This window comes from Colletotrichum tamarilloi (genome assembly GCF_030869305.1).
Source record: "Colletotrichum tamarilloi strain Tom-12 chromosome Unknown Scaffold_82.1, whole genome shotgun sequence".
NCBI classification, from domain to species: Eukaryota; Fungi; Ascomycota; class Sordariomycetes; order Glomerellales; family Glomerellaceae; genus Colletotrichum; species Colletotrichum tamarilloi.
The window spans coordinates 148,345-162,308 of record NW_026849465.1 but is presented as its reverse complement, the minus strand read 5'-3'; the positions used below and the strand labels follow the sequence as shown (position 1 = coordinate 162,308).

The following is a 13,964-nucleotide window of genomic DNA, read 5'->3' as shown; positions in this document are numbered from 1 at the left end:
CTTGATGCACTTCGGAACTACCTACTGTGGCAGACCGGTCTACATGCTATGCATGAGTCTCCGAACTTGGACACAAATGTCATCATTGCACTCCAGCGTCTCTTCTATCAAGTCTGAATTCAGTAGACCGGTCTATTGTGATGTGCCAAAGCCCAAAGACCAAGGCGTCGATGTCTCAAAAGTACTGAAATTGATACGTCATCTTTGTAGATCAGTCTGATGGTTAGCCATGATATTGGTATTGGCATGTAGTTGTTTACAGTTACGGCTCAATGAGACATCCATGCCGGCTCATGATGTAGAGCAGGACTTGGTAGAGGAGCACATTGTGGTCAGCATTGTGGTTGATCACTGTTCGAGTCTTGACTATAAGTACTGCCTTGTTTTTCCTGTTTGTCTTGACTGAAAATCAAACAGAATTGATTACACACCCACAAAGTATATTACAACAACATCTCGACAATATCTCAGTTGCCACTACGATCTCACCACAATGGCAAACAAGACTTTTGACTACGGTGACCTTAGGATCACCATGACGTCCAGTTACTCATGGGTATATGATGACAGTGGCAGCGGTGCCACACGAGATGTCTCTATCTGGACACCAAATCCTCAAGGCGAGCTCTTTCCGCTGGGTGACTACGCCGAGGGTCGTGCTCACTATAACCCCCTAAGCGGCAAACGAGCCACGCTCCTCGTAGGACAGAATCCCAACACGAGCCCATCCAAGTCTGCCGTGGCCCGCCCTATCGATTACACTCGCATCTGGTCCGACACCGGCTCAGGCGCTACGAACAATGGTGCCGTCTGGCGCCCCGTTGCCCCTGCTGGGTACGTAGCCCTAGGAGACGTCGGTAACACCAATTACGGCAAGCCAAGCCTGGATAAAATGTGGTGCGTCCGCGAGGACCTCGTTGGTTATGGTAAATTCCTGGCGACTTCGGCCTGGGACGACAGCGCCTCAGGGGCGGACGCGGACGTATCCCTCTGGGCCGTGCAGACAGACACCATCGGCGTCGACGGCGCGGCCAACATCCCCGTCATGGCCGACACGTTCCGGGCGCAGTCGAACTACAACAGACCGGGCGGTGAGGCCGCTCGGGTCCTGCTGCTCCCCATTGGGAAGCAGTTCGAAAAGTTTGATAATCCCATGCCCACCATCACCGCAAACAACCTGCCGCACCAGAAGCAGCCGTACGGAGATCAGCAGCTGCAGTGCCAGGTGACTCTCCCCTTCCACTTCTACTTCAGCCCCGAGGACCAAACAAGCTTGGACAACATCAGGAACCCGTTTCTCACCGTCAGCCGATCTATCTCTTGGTACACGGAGCGGGTGTGGTCGAATGACACGCCCACTCCGCTCAAAGAGAACGTCAAGGTCGTGTACGGCGTCAGCAGCGAGAGGACGCAGGAGATGAGCCACAGCGTCGGCGTCGATGTCTCGGCGTCGTACGGCGTTGGGCTCGCCAGCGGGTCCGTCAGCCTCAACTACCAATTCACCTACAACACGTCGACGTCGTTCACAGAGTACAGCGAGAAGACCATCACCAAGGACATCACAATCAAGGAGTATACCGCAACCGTGCTCTTTTCTAGGCATGTCTGGATCAAGTGCACGCGTCTGGACAGCCCCATTGTCCTACACCAGATGGAGGTTATCGCAAATGACGGCGAGTACTACACGAGCTGCCCCACGGCCAACAAGCCGTAAATTATTCGGCATGCGACATTGGCTGAATCATGTATACGAAGAGGTAAACTGGTCATTCAACAACTGGAGAGGGTTCTTTCCAAGCCTTTTCAACAAAGATTTAAAACGTAGTTCAATATCTTCTATAAGAACTTCTGTGTCACATTGCTCACGTAGCCTTTGGAAGCGCTGTGCTAAGATAGTGTCAGGAAGTCGTCACAGACGACAATTTGACCATCTAACAAATTCCAATTTCACTGTCCGACTGGTAACATGGAAAAAGCTCCCCGTGTGGACGATCGGGCCTGAGACTCGGCCTTAAATCCGAGAGCTGGTACCTCTTTTAGCGTGGCAACGTAGAAAGCCTACAGGCAAATGAAATATCTCGGCTCCATAGGAACAGCATAGGAAGGCTATAGAGGGTTCAAGCAAAGTCAATTTATCCAGTTCTGATTGTGAAAGTAGGAAGCGGCAGCCTTAAGGCGAGGTATCTAGGAATGCCCTGGCTTGATGAAAGCACTGTAGGGCTGCTTAGACCATGGTGTATCATTGAGAATTGATAGAGACTGTCGGTGCATCTGGCATACCCAGAATCTATTGGGATCTGGTAGCGGCCTTGACTCTTCCCCGGTCTGCAATATTTCGGATAACTGGCCGCGGTCTGCCGGACCATACAACGGCCAAGAAATCTGGCTTACTATGTTTCCTCTGTACCCTTATGCTTAAACTCTGCAAATCTATCACGACAGATCTATTGTTCAATCTTTTCTCGTCCTCCCAAATAGAGCCCACGAAGCGTGCTGATAGCGATGGGCTCATACCTGTTTCAAGGACTCCGCGCTTTAATAAAGACCAACTAATAAGGCGCTACCGCCTCTGGAATTAAGCGCAATTCCTAATAACTGCTCTCTATCTTACTACGTTAACTTACAGTCAATTCAGAGCGCATCTAGCTCTCAGTTCTGGGCGTACTGTAACGGATCTACTCCGAAGTAATACACATCTCTAAGCTTGAAGTTGCCTTAAATATAACCCATCCAAGATAATATGCGGCCTCGAGACGCCAGCTGTGTTGCGGCTAAGCATCTCGGGCTTAATAGAAACGGGAGCGTTATTTAGTGTGACGTTGCAAGGAGAGTTTGAAGCGTCTTTTCTATAAAGAACATTCTAATAATTCGTGCATCTCTCTCTAGGGTTCCTTTTATGTTCTGTCTCGCTCTCTGACGTGGACATTGCCGAGGTTGTCATGAGCGCTCTCCTTAGTTTCTTCTTCTTGGCGGACAAAACGAAGACCTTATACTCTCCCTTAATATTTTATAATTTAGCCAAGGCATACAAGTGGGCAATGGCTAATTCGGTTGTTCCTTTTTAGGAACAACGCAGATAAAATCGTCGAGCACTTCAAATAAGTGTAAAGTAAGCATCATTAGCAGGACTGACCGCCCGGTTGAAAGCTCAAACCAAAGTTCCGCCTTGTCGTGTTTAGTATGCCAGTATTAAACCCGCGGGGGCCGGTTGGACATGATAAGCCCCGGTAACCGCATGTAGACGCAACAATTTACATGCCTGGCAGGTATAGCGGGCACGTCCTAAACTTCTGTCTTGGTTCGTACTGTTTCCCATCTCATGTGCGCAGAAATCTCCTGAGCCGGGACCAATGTGTGTGAGTAGACAATGCGCCTTCTCCCACATTTTCAAGTCGAATATCACTCATGATACGGTAGACAAACTCCATGAAATGAGTTACGAGCTTGCTTCGTGACTCTTCGAGTCGACCATGTTGCTGCCGTAGGGTGGTGGCCCGTAAAACCACGCTAAAGACGGTGGGAGAAATGAGTGAAAATACTACACGGGATCCAATTTTGTTGCCATCCAGATGAACTGTCCTAACTCGTCATGGTCCAGACACCAACCTTCAAAATCATTTACCCAAGCCTCCCTGAGTAAGGCGTCTCCTGCAGGTTGGGCGTACTCCCGAAGATGCGAGACTTTTAGAGTATCTTTGAAGCTACGTTGCGATATTTGGTCAAGATACTGTCGCTGCCATTCGATGTTTGCCTTGGCTTGCCACAGGCTGCGTGTGCTCGGAAGGTGCACAGTTCTACACGTTGCGCCACCGTGGCCGGACGAAGGACAAATTGCTATGCTGAGGAGCTCATTTAATGCGTAGCAAAAGCAGATTAGCCTACAGGTAATGAGTTGTCAATAAATAGCACACTTATTTGAATATACGTATGTGACTGACCTCCCTACACTTTCGTTACTGATCCATTTGTGCCGATTGGGAATACTATGATGCTGCATGTAGTTGACTCCATCTCGTGACTTCATCATTGTATAAGTCATAGTCTAGAGATTCAAGGAAGCGTAAGAGTAAAGTCAGCGATAAACGTGCACGAATCCTGCAGCGCAACAGAGACATACGCCCAAGGTAATAGTGATTGATCTGAGATAGTGCTCCGGGATAGATGCGACATCTTCAACGTGGAGTATGGTATATAACGTGACGGCTTGTACGGCGGCAATCAATGTTTCTCTGTCGTAAGACTCATGCTTTAGAATCATTGCGATTAGTGTCTGGTACCCGATCCTGGTCTCCTGGGCCCTCTTTCATGGCAGAGATGTAACCCACCTCATGAAAAAGTCTTTGCTGTTCCATGTAGATGATCTTCCATGCAAAAGATCTATCTCTCAGGCTGTCGCTGGGAAACATTCGCACTATACTAGCACATGTAGCTAGCGGTTGCGGTAGACATTGATGTATTCCAGACTGCCGGCACAGTATCTCATCGCCGGAGCACGGCGAGCTGATGAAAGGAGGAAGGTTGAGATCGGAGATCAGCATTGCAGGATACTTCCGCATGCTTCCCAGCATCATTTTTGAAGTAAGCAAGGCTTCTGCAGTTTTGTGTTTACGCGGCCGAAGCAAGTGGTCGATATCGACTAGCATACTGAGCTCAAAATTTGCCCTAATCGAGATTTGTGTGTTGATGTCGGCAATTATGTTGGTAACAATGTCAGGACTCATATCGGCGATTGGAGCCGTGGGTGTCAGCTTTGCGCAGTTGCCCAGAACGTCATCGGACCAAAACGCATCGTCGGTAGTGTTCGCGGAGACAGCAGCCCATCCAAAATCTCCGATATCATCGATAGTATCTGTTGGATCGAAAGCGCTAGCTGATCGGCGATCATTGAGCTCCCTTGTGCTGGTTGTAATCGCCGCCTCAATGCTTGAATTATCTAGCGGCGATACTTCAGAACTATGTCCCGTAGGACATAATTGCGGACTCCGAAGCTGCCGATATCCATTTCCTAGGTAGGGAGTTGGCTTCGACAAAGGAGAGTAGCAGCATAGCCAATTCCGCTGCTCACACCGGGAGCAACGGGGCTGTCTTCGGTCACAGGCTAACTTAGACGACCGGCATTGGTGGCAAGACTTTCGACGGAAGTTGGGCATTGTTACGCTGCGCCTGGCGGTGCCTCGAACCGTTTGGCTTCAGGGTGACAAGCCTGGCTAGCCGAAAAAATCTACTACGGACCTGGAAGAGCATCGGCAATGTCGTAGGGATCGTCACGTGTGCAACCCCGTGATTCTAGAGGTGGCCCCCAAGCCCATCGTTTTTGCTGACTCTCTGTCATGCCAATGAAAGCAACTTCATCCCACTCCATACGTCCATTGTTACGTATGACCCCTTAAATCGTAACAAGACCAATCGTCGTAAGCGTGTTTATTGAAGTGTTCGTTCGAGGCGGGGTGTTGGAATCTTTCACGCAGATAGGCTGTGCTAGTCCGGAAATGCCGCTTCAGTTCGCCTTAGCAAAACCACTGCCACTGTCTGCCGCCCGCTTCGGCCAGACAGAACACATCGTGAAACCAGGCCCAACGTACTCAACATACTCAATATACAGGTCGAGTTACTATCCACAGCACAGGGATTCCGGGATATCAAAAGTGGAACACATCCCTCCGTCGTCCGCAGTCGTCGGCCGGTGGGTTCAATCTCGGCGTTTCGTCACGCATGATTGGTCCTGCTTGAAGCGAAAATCCGACCGCAGCAGCTTGATGCACAGACTCGCGGCTTTTCAAGGAGCTTTATGCTTGTTCGGCTGCGCGAAAAGCCAAATCTTCTTGCGTTTACGTAGATACTAATGACTTGTGATAGGGCGAAGGCACCGCTGCGAATGGATTTAATGGAGCTCATCAACGTTTCACGCGCAATGGCATCAGCTCCGAGCTTCCGTGGGAGAGGCCACTAAAGTCCGCATAGATCATTATAAGAGAAGCACGAAGTGATGGCATGACGGGAGATTTGATCTGCATTCAAATCATCATACTATCAAAACAAAGAAAACTTGTCATCCTTTCAACAGTAATCTAGTGTTATTTACATCGCCTTCGCCCTCTTCACGATGACTGCTATCGACTCAATCGCTGCCAAGTACAAAACTGAGCGAGACAAGCGATTCATCGCTATCTCTGACAAACATGGAGACCGCCTCAACTTCAGAACGAGTTCTTTGATGAACGATTTTAGTCATGACCCTTGGGTCGACTACGACGCCCTTGCCAAGGAAACTCCGCCTTTAAATAATGGCTCCGAGGTCCGTTTCCTCGTCCTCGGTGCCGGCCATAACGGCATACTTTTTGCCTACCAGTTGGTCGCGGCTGGAGTCAGTCCGGCCGACATTGTCATTGTAGACGAGGCTGGCGGCTTTGGCGGCACCTGGTACTGGAATCGTTATCCTGGCCTGACCTGCGATGTTGAGGGCTACTGCTACTTGCCACTCCTTGAGGAGACAGGATTCATTCCGAAGCATCGCTATTCCAAGGGTCAAGAGATCCGTCAGAACGTTGAGCTGATTGCGGAAAAGTATGGAATCAAGGGTATGTTCTGCACCAAGGCAAAGGGCGCCAAATGGGACGACGTCCAGAAGCGATGGGCTGTCACATTGAGCCGTAACCTGAGCCAAAAATATCAGCATCTCAATGGCGATTTTGTCGTCCAGGCACAGTTTCTCATGCCCGCTGGCGGCCTCTTCTACTCGCCCAGCGCACCTGATGCTCCTGGTCTCGGCGTATTCCTGAAAACCCGGGAAATTTTCCACACGGCTCGTTGGAACTACGAATATACCGGCGGTTCTCAGATTCAACCTGACTTGGTCAACCTCAGAAACAAGAGAGTGGGTATCATTGGCACCGGCGCAACGGCTGTTCAGGCTGTTCCCGAGCTGGCCAAATGGTCGAAGCAACTCTATGTGTTTCAGCGCACGCCCTCATACTGCGGACCAAGAAAGCAAGTCGAGACAACCCCGGAGAGCTGGGACATTGTAGCTGGCCGGCCAGGCTGGCAGGCTGATCGCATGAGAAACTTGAACAAGTTTCTCAACGACCACCCAGAGGTAACTCCTGCCGATGACCTCCTTAAAGACGGATGGAGTAATGCACGCACGTTCTCTGGACTCATTGGAAGCCCCCGGGCGAAAGATATCACCCCCGAAAGCGTTCCTCAGCATCTCCAGCGGATGTTGGAACTCGACGCGGGAATCTCAACTGAGCTCCGCAAGCACGTCGAGCGCGAGGTGGACGACCCGGAACTAGCTGAAAAGCTGAAGGCCTGGTACCCTGGCTGGTGCAAGCGTCCGACATTCCACCAAGATTACCTCAAGTCTTTCAACCGCCCCAACGTCACGCTCGTTGATACCGATGGTCAGGGTATCTCAGGCTATACTGACAAAGGTATCTTGGTCGGCAAGGGCGACCTGGCCAAGGAGTATGAGGTCGACGTTCTCGTACTTGCGACAGGTTTTGCAACGACGACTGCCGTCAATGGAGACCCAGCACAAGTCCTTAACATGCCAATCCGGGGCCGCAACGGCCGCGATCTGACGGAGAAATGGCAAAGCGACGATTTCGCCACCTTTATGGGCGTGGCTACTCACGACTTTCCCAACCTACTCTTCTTTACCGCCAAGGGTGCCACTTCCTCGGCAAACACAACCTACCCCTACACAGTCGGAGGCAGATTAGTCGCTCACATTGCCAAGACTGCCTGCGATCATGCTTCTGATATCAACAGGGTTGAAGTTGAGGTAAGCAAGGAGGCGGAGCAAAGTTACACGGAGAGCTTGAAGCCTTACGCTCCGTGGTATGCCCCTGTGGCATCCTGCACCCCGACATACTTTACAGATTACAAGGATCCCAAGAAAGAGCAGAAGACAAAGGAGCCATCTGTAGGCTTTAGTATGGGGGCTGTGGCTTTCGAACAACTTGTGGACAAGTGGGCGGATGGCAGCTTGGAAGGGTTTGTGGTGCAAGGCTGAGAGTGAACCGTATTTTGCTAAAAGCCCAAGATCGATATATCTTATCACTTCTGTCCCAATTAGATACAAATAAGCTGGTCTATCGTGAAGAATAAGAAATTAGAACGTAGAATCAAGCGATCTAGGTACTCAAAGAAGTGGAGAGCTAGATGGACGCACTGCTCTAAGGAACTTTCATCAAATAAGAGGCAGTATACTTGTAATGCAAACAGGTAATAAGGCCAATGACTAGCGGTGATGATGTTGTAAGTCTTAATTAGGAAGTTTTCAAGAACAATTGAAGTCTAGCATCCTTCAAGCGGTAGGATATTAAGGGGAGTAAGTGAGAAACCACTCAGATTCTAACTTCTTTTCAACTTGACTTTGGTGTATCCAAGCGTGCTATGAATACCTTACTGTGGTCCAACTAAAAGTCTTTTGTCATCTACTGGAACCCTCGCTACTATAGAACTCTCTAATTGATCACATCTCATCTGCACAGACTTTGAACGGTCCAATTGAAGGACAATTTTGAGATACAACGTTTGATAGAGTAAGGTACATTAGCACCGTAAGTACTAGCATAACAGCATCATGCTTAATCCTCAAGATAACATTTCATACCGTTCTAGTATCACACCTCTTGATCGCTACAGTGTACACATAAAACAACTGATCGTGTTCTGAGGCACTCGTCGTTGCTGTGACAACGCGTGACGCTAGGGGGTTTTATAAAAGCACTTGCCTAGCTTGGAATGAGAACAGTAAACGATTATCGAAGGTATTAAGAAAGAAAGTGACTCACAGAGATTGTTATAATGTTTGCCACTGTGAGCGCGGTGTATGTAGGGGAAGCACAATTGGGGTCTTTAATAAGGTACGGAGTAGTCAAAACAATCTTCCTGGCTGTGAGATCTTCTCTAGGATAGGTCGAAATATCCTTTCTTCCGTGTCGATCGTAACACGCAAAGAAAGTTCATCCATGAGCTTAATCTTGCAGTGCGCTTAAGCAACTGTCCATTTGTTGGGACATGCTTCGAGTCTGGAGCGATAATCCAATCGCGCGGGGCGCAGCGACGCAAGACATTGAAGCACCCAATGAACTTCCAGCTTTGCTGAAACATCAGGTCAGACCAACATTGTGAATGTTCGGATGAAACAGCCCTCCAAGCGCGTCAACTATCAATACTAGTGCAATGGGTGATAATCCAAAACAACACTTGTCACAGGCGAGTTTGCGCACAGCCCTCCCCAGAAGAAACCAGCAGGAAACTAGCGCACGGGTAGTTCAACCAGCTGAATAAAGATAGAGAGTTTTCCTTGCAGGTAAGCCGGCGGTAAATGTTGAAGCTCCATCCGACCACCAAGCTATCTGCATGCAATATCACCCACAGAATGTCTTCAACCCCCGAATATCAGCCTTTTCTCAAATACTCGGACGACCCGACGACGGAAGAGCCTACATCACCAAGTCGGCCATCAACCCGTCGGAACGCGCTTTTCTCTCACATACTTGTACTCATAGGCACCTCGCTAGTATGGGTACTGATTTTCTTTCTGTTCTTTCCGACACCAGCTGCGACGACCGCGTCCCATGACGCTGCACTTTCCCAACCATCAGCTTCGTATAACTCTGGCCAGCGACACAACATAACCACTGGCAGAAAAAGAATCTCTTGCGGCAACACGACAAAAGAGGCAAGGGCCAAAGGTTGTAAATACGATGTCCTGTTGAATCACTGGGTCCCAGCTCAGTGCTTTGACAAGGACTCGGTCGACGAATATCAAGAAGATGCTAGCTGGGGTGCGTTCGCGGATAAGAATATGACGCAGCAGTTGACCATCGATGAGATGTCAGAAAGAGACTTTTACTGGACGTCAATTCGGGATCATATCAACCACTGCGCTATCATGTGGCGGCGCCAATTTTACGCCCTTTACGACGAGCGGGCTGCAATTGACACCATTGTCACTAGCCCTGGGCACACTGAACACTGCTCACAGTATCTCATGGATGCCGTGGATTCGAAATGGAAGGAACCGACGAAGACAATGAGAGGGTTCGCGGGTTGCTGGGTACGCGAAACATAGTTCTTAATGCGACGTATAAATCAAATTCCAACTTCAAGCAGGCGAGGGTCACCGCGTGGGTGTAGAGGCTGAATGATGGAAATGAATAATTATGCTACTTATGTCTGGTTTCCATTGGTTTAGCAAATTTACAACATGCATTAGGGTTCAGCCTCAGTGTCTCTAACGAGCCCCCGAAATTCGGTTGAACCTAACGTGCGAGACATGTTTGCAGACTTGGGTAGTTGTTATGAGTATACTTCACAATCGAAATCATGTCTTGGGCTGTTTTGTTATGGGTGGTGTTGAATTGAAATTGCCTGCAGGCAACTCGTAGCGAGACAAAAAATACCCGCCAGGACTCAGAACCAATCCGCTATCAAGTGGTCTTGGGAGTCTTACAAGTTGCCTGGTGGATAGTTCGTAAGACTTGTAAGACTTTCTAGTCTTGGAATATGTTCTGCCCACTACGGTGGCCTGGTGTATACATGATTCACTGGTTCTGCCTCAGCGTCCAGACTCTCATGCGAGTGCTTTATCATTGTTGCTGACCAAAGTCCAAGAACTTCTATTACCATCAATCATTTCCGTTCCATCAGCTCCTGCTCTGTTTTCCGACAAGGCTGTAAAGCATGGCCCAGGCAGCATCGACACTCTCTGGGATATCCACATGGACTACAAAATCTTTCCCCTTTGGCCCATAGCCTTCTCCGTCATCCCTGAGGCGAGGAATCTCCCCCATAAGTAAATCAACAAATCGGCGTATGCTCCACATGCCACCTGACGTCTTATGGGCGCACCCCTCGTCATCAAATACAAGTTGAGCCATGACATCCTTGTCAACAAGGCCCTTCGAGTTGTCGATGAATTTTACTTTGGGGGTGAATGTGGGCCAGCTCTTTATCTGGGGTAGCACATCACTTTCTCCGTCGTATGCCCTTTGGAAGGTGGCCACCGTTCGCCTTGACATCGTCGGGTCTTGCACTATGACAATGGACCTCGGACAGTAGACTCCACAGGCCTCGAGGACTCGTTTTGACTCGGCTGCATTCCCTCCACAATTTGTAGAGCGGTCTTCGACTACAACCAAAAATTTGTTCGTATCATTTGGCTGAATTGTTGCTTCCACAGTTCCGACGTCATGGGTCTGGACTCCGTACCAGCGCTCAGCTATGAGCTGCAGTACACGCGATTCAGCCTTTCCTTGCACTTCATCGGCAAGCACGCCGTAGACCGGATGGTTGCTGATCGCTTCATAGAGAAATGGCGTCGAGTGACCGATGCCACCACACAAGACCAGAACTGTGTTTCTTCCCTCTCTAAACACGGGTGTCAGCACTTGTTCAAGACGATGTACTTAATCGCACAGGATCGTGGCATCTGTATACTTGGAAATTTGTTCTTTTGACCTCAAACCATTCGTAGTCACAGCTGAGAAAACTACATCCGCAAGTGACAAAACAGAAGAGGCACAAAAGACAATAACATCGGTTGCTTGGTGCTCTTCTACTTTGCTCGGGGCAGCAGGGTCCGGGAGAGAACGGAAGAACTGGTTGAGACCGTTCACATCTCTGATCTCCTCATTTGAGAGAAAAGAGGAAAGGATATTGATTGAGTAAGCAGCGTTGGCCATTGAAGCGAATTGGCTGGCATTGAGCATGATGACAGGAAGAGAGAAATGTGCGTCGAAGATATTATCTTAGGTAATGAGGGGGTGAGACATTATCAGCTGCTTACGTAAAGTGAATTTCCATCCAGCTTCGGATGCTCGCAAAACCAGGTGTCTTCATACATTATGCTCATCAACGAACTTCATAATCGGTTTGCTCATACCTTGCTTTACCATTGCATATCCGGAAATCGTCCACTAGCCTTGATGTTGTGAACGGCAGTCCGCAAACCTTCTGGGGGCAATCAAAACTAAAACACCTCCCCAAGCTAAGATCACTTCCCTACATCTTCATTTGACAATCAACATGGAGATATTGTAGACTACAACAAAATAATGACGCCATTAATTCCTCTTGCAGCGTCTTACAGTTGTGCAATATTACACGACTGAACACATAACACGCCGGATGATAGGGGTGTGCCGCTTTCTTATAGTACACAGAGCATACTGCCTCATGCTGTTACATGAGTCTGATCGGCGGAATTTGACAGAATTGGCTGCGGAGTTGATCTGACGAACCTGATTTTGGAGCCCAGCAACTCCGCAGGCCGTTGATCATCTGTGGATCTTTCTACGCAAGGTACATACAACTCCGCTAATCACTTCAACGTGCAAGCAGCTTTTGCTTGCCAAGGAGCTCCTTTTAAAGTATGACACGAACGTTTCAACGCGTGGAGGCAGTCGGACTTACATGGAGTTGTAGATGAACGATTATGAGACAGGTACGGAGTAACGGTAAGGCCAGAACATGCTTCTCTGTGGCATCAACAACTCCACTCCACGAGTGCTTTCGCCTAACTTAAAAACGTCACAATTCTTGTTCAAATCATTCGAGACTAACAATCTACCTACATCATCCTCTTGTTTCATCAAGTTCTTGAATCTAACGCTCACTCCAAAATTGGCACCATAGTCTTTATCAACCTTCTCCGCCATGGCCTCCCCTACGTCAACCCAAAATCGTGCAGTTTTTCTCCAGAGCGTGGAAGGCATGAAAACCCTTAGGGCAGAAATGCAAATTCGCTCAATCCCTGAAGCGACACCCGGAAGTGTCGTTATCCGCGTTCTGGCTGCGACTGTAAGAGCCAACTCGCCTAGAATCTATCGAGACCCGCAAAGCGGATATCCGCTGCCTTTCCCCCTCGTCCCAGGACACACCGCTATCGGAAGGGTGTTTAAGATCTCTTCGGATGTCACCATTCTGAAAGAAGGCCAGCTTGTCTTCTTTGATCCCTACATTCAGGCACGCGATGGGGGTGGGTTTTATGTCTCAGCCATGATGGAAGGATTAACTCCCGAGAGCTTCAAACTGTCCCGCGGAGATTGGCGGGATGGAACGTACGCAGATTACGCCAAGCTGCCGATTGAGAACTGTCATGTTCTTGACGACAGCCGCTTATTGGCTAGTAAGAGCCACGGTGGATTGGGCTATACTATTCTAGACTTGACACATCTATTCAGCATGCTCGTTCCATTTGGGGGGCTATCAGATATAGGTATCAAGCCAGGAGATACCGTCCTAATCGCCCCAGCAACTGGTCGCCACGGATCTGCCGCGGTACATCTCGCCTTAGCATTGGGTGCACACGTTGTAGCGATTGGCCGGAACCACGGCATTCTCTCAAAGCTTGCCGCAATGAACCCTCGCATCTCGTCCGCAACAATCACCGGGGATACTGCACGGGACACCGACACTATACGCAGTGCATGCGGTGGTCTGGCTGATGCATTCTGGGACATGTCACCGGCCACAGCTGCATCCTCAACTCACTTTAAGAGCTGCCTCGAGGCACTCAGGATCGGCGCGCGCGTTAGTCTCAGTGGCGGCGCACCGCTTGATGTGAACTTTAGCTACGTTGACATACTCTTTCGCGCGCTTACTGTCAAAGGCACGATGATGAGTACTCCAGAACAAACGAGGCGACTCATCAAACTTGTGGAAAGCGGCATCCTGCCACTTGGGGATAGAGCTGGCATGGGTCCAGTCAGAGCGTTTGCGTTGGAAGCTTGGGAAGAGGCTTGGGATGCCGCAGATCAGAGGAGAGAACCCGGGGAAATCGTGATTACCCCTCAGGCACCGAAATAGATTGATAACAAGATGCATGGTGTATGTTGACAAAGTCAATGGCTCCTTCCTGTTTATGATTCACAATTGGTCATCTTTATGTTCCTTTGTGACTCCTGACATAGTGTCGACTTTTAGCAGTTGCCAGTATTAGTATCTACTCA

General features: G+C 49.3%; 6 protein-coding genes across 6 annotated transcripts; 4 read left to right on the top strand and 2 right to left on the bottom strand.

Moving 5' to 3' along the window:
- Positions 1-493: 493 nt before the first annotated feature.
- On the top strand, positions 494-1,714 carry CTAM01_12811 (uncharacterized protein; the record flags this gene model as incomplete). Its single annotated transcript, XM_060528816.1, has 1 exon — positions 494-1,714. One exon carries the CDS (start codon positions 494-496, stop codon positions 1,712-1,714), a length of 1,221 nt encoding a protein of 406 aa, XP_060389367.1.
- Positions 1,715-3,538: 1,824 nt separating this feature from the next.
- Positions 3,539-5,362, bottom strand: CTAM01_12810 (uncharacterized protein; the record flags this gene model as incomplete). The annotated part of the gene is made up of 6 exons (XM_060528815.1): positions 3,539-3,839; positions 3,939-4,018; positions 4,118-4,270; positions 4,326-4,945; positions 5,029-5,085; positions 5,308-5,362. The coding sequence occupies 6 exons, from the start codon at positions 5,360-5,362 to the stop codon at positions 3,539-3,541; spliced, it is 1,266 nt and encodes a 421-aa protein (XP_060389366.1).
- Positions 5,363-6,103: 741 nt separating this feature from the next.
- On the top strand, positions 6,104-8,014 carry CTAM01_12809 (uncharacterized protein; the record flags this gene model as incomplete). The annotated part of the gene is made up of 1 exon (XM_060528814.1): positions 6,104-8,014. The coding sequence occupies one exon, from the start codon at positions 6,104-6,106 to the stop codon at positions 8,012-8,014; it is 1,911 nt and encodes a 636-aa protein (XP_060389365.1).
- A 1,374-nt stretch (positions 8,015-9,388) lies between these two features.
- Positions 9,389-10,084, top strand: CTAM01_12808 (uncharacterized protein; the record flags this gene model as incomplete). Its single annotated transcript, XM_060528813.1, has 1 exon — positions 9,389-10,084. One exon carries the CDS (start codon positions 9,389-9,391, stop codon positions 10,082-10,084), a length of 696 nt encoding a protein of 231 aa, XP_060389364.1.
- Positions 10,085-10,658: 574 nt separating this feature from the next.
- Positions 10,659-11,723, bottom strand: CTAM01_12807 (uncharacterized protein; the record flags this gene model as incomplete). The annotated part of the gene is made up of 2 exons (XM_060528812.1): positions 10,659-11,382; positions 11,452-11,723. The coding sequence occupies 2 exons, from the start codon at positions 11,721-11,723 to the stop codon at positions 10,659-10,661; spliced, it is 996 nt and encodes a 331-aa protein (XP_060389363.1).
- Positions 11,724-12,747: 1,024 nt separating this feature from the next.
- On the top strand, positions 12,748-13,821 carry CTAM01_12806 (uncharacterized protein; the record flags this gene model as incomplete). The annotated part of the gene is made up of 1 exon (XM_060528811.1): positions 12,748-13,821. One exon carries the CDS (start codon positions 12,748-12,750, stop codon positions 13,819-13,821), a length of 1,074 nt encoding a protein of 357 aa, XP_060389362.1.
- Positions 13,822-13,964: the final 143 nt, after the last annotated feature.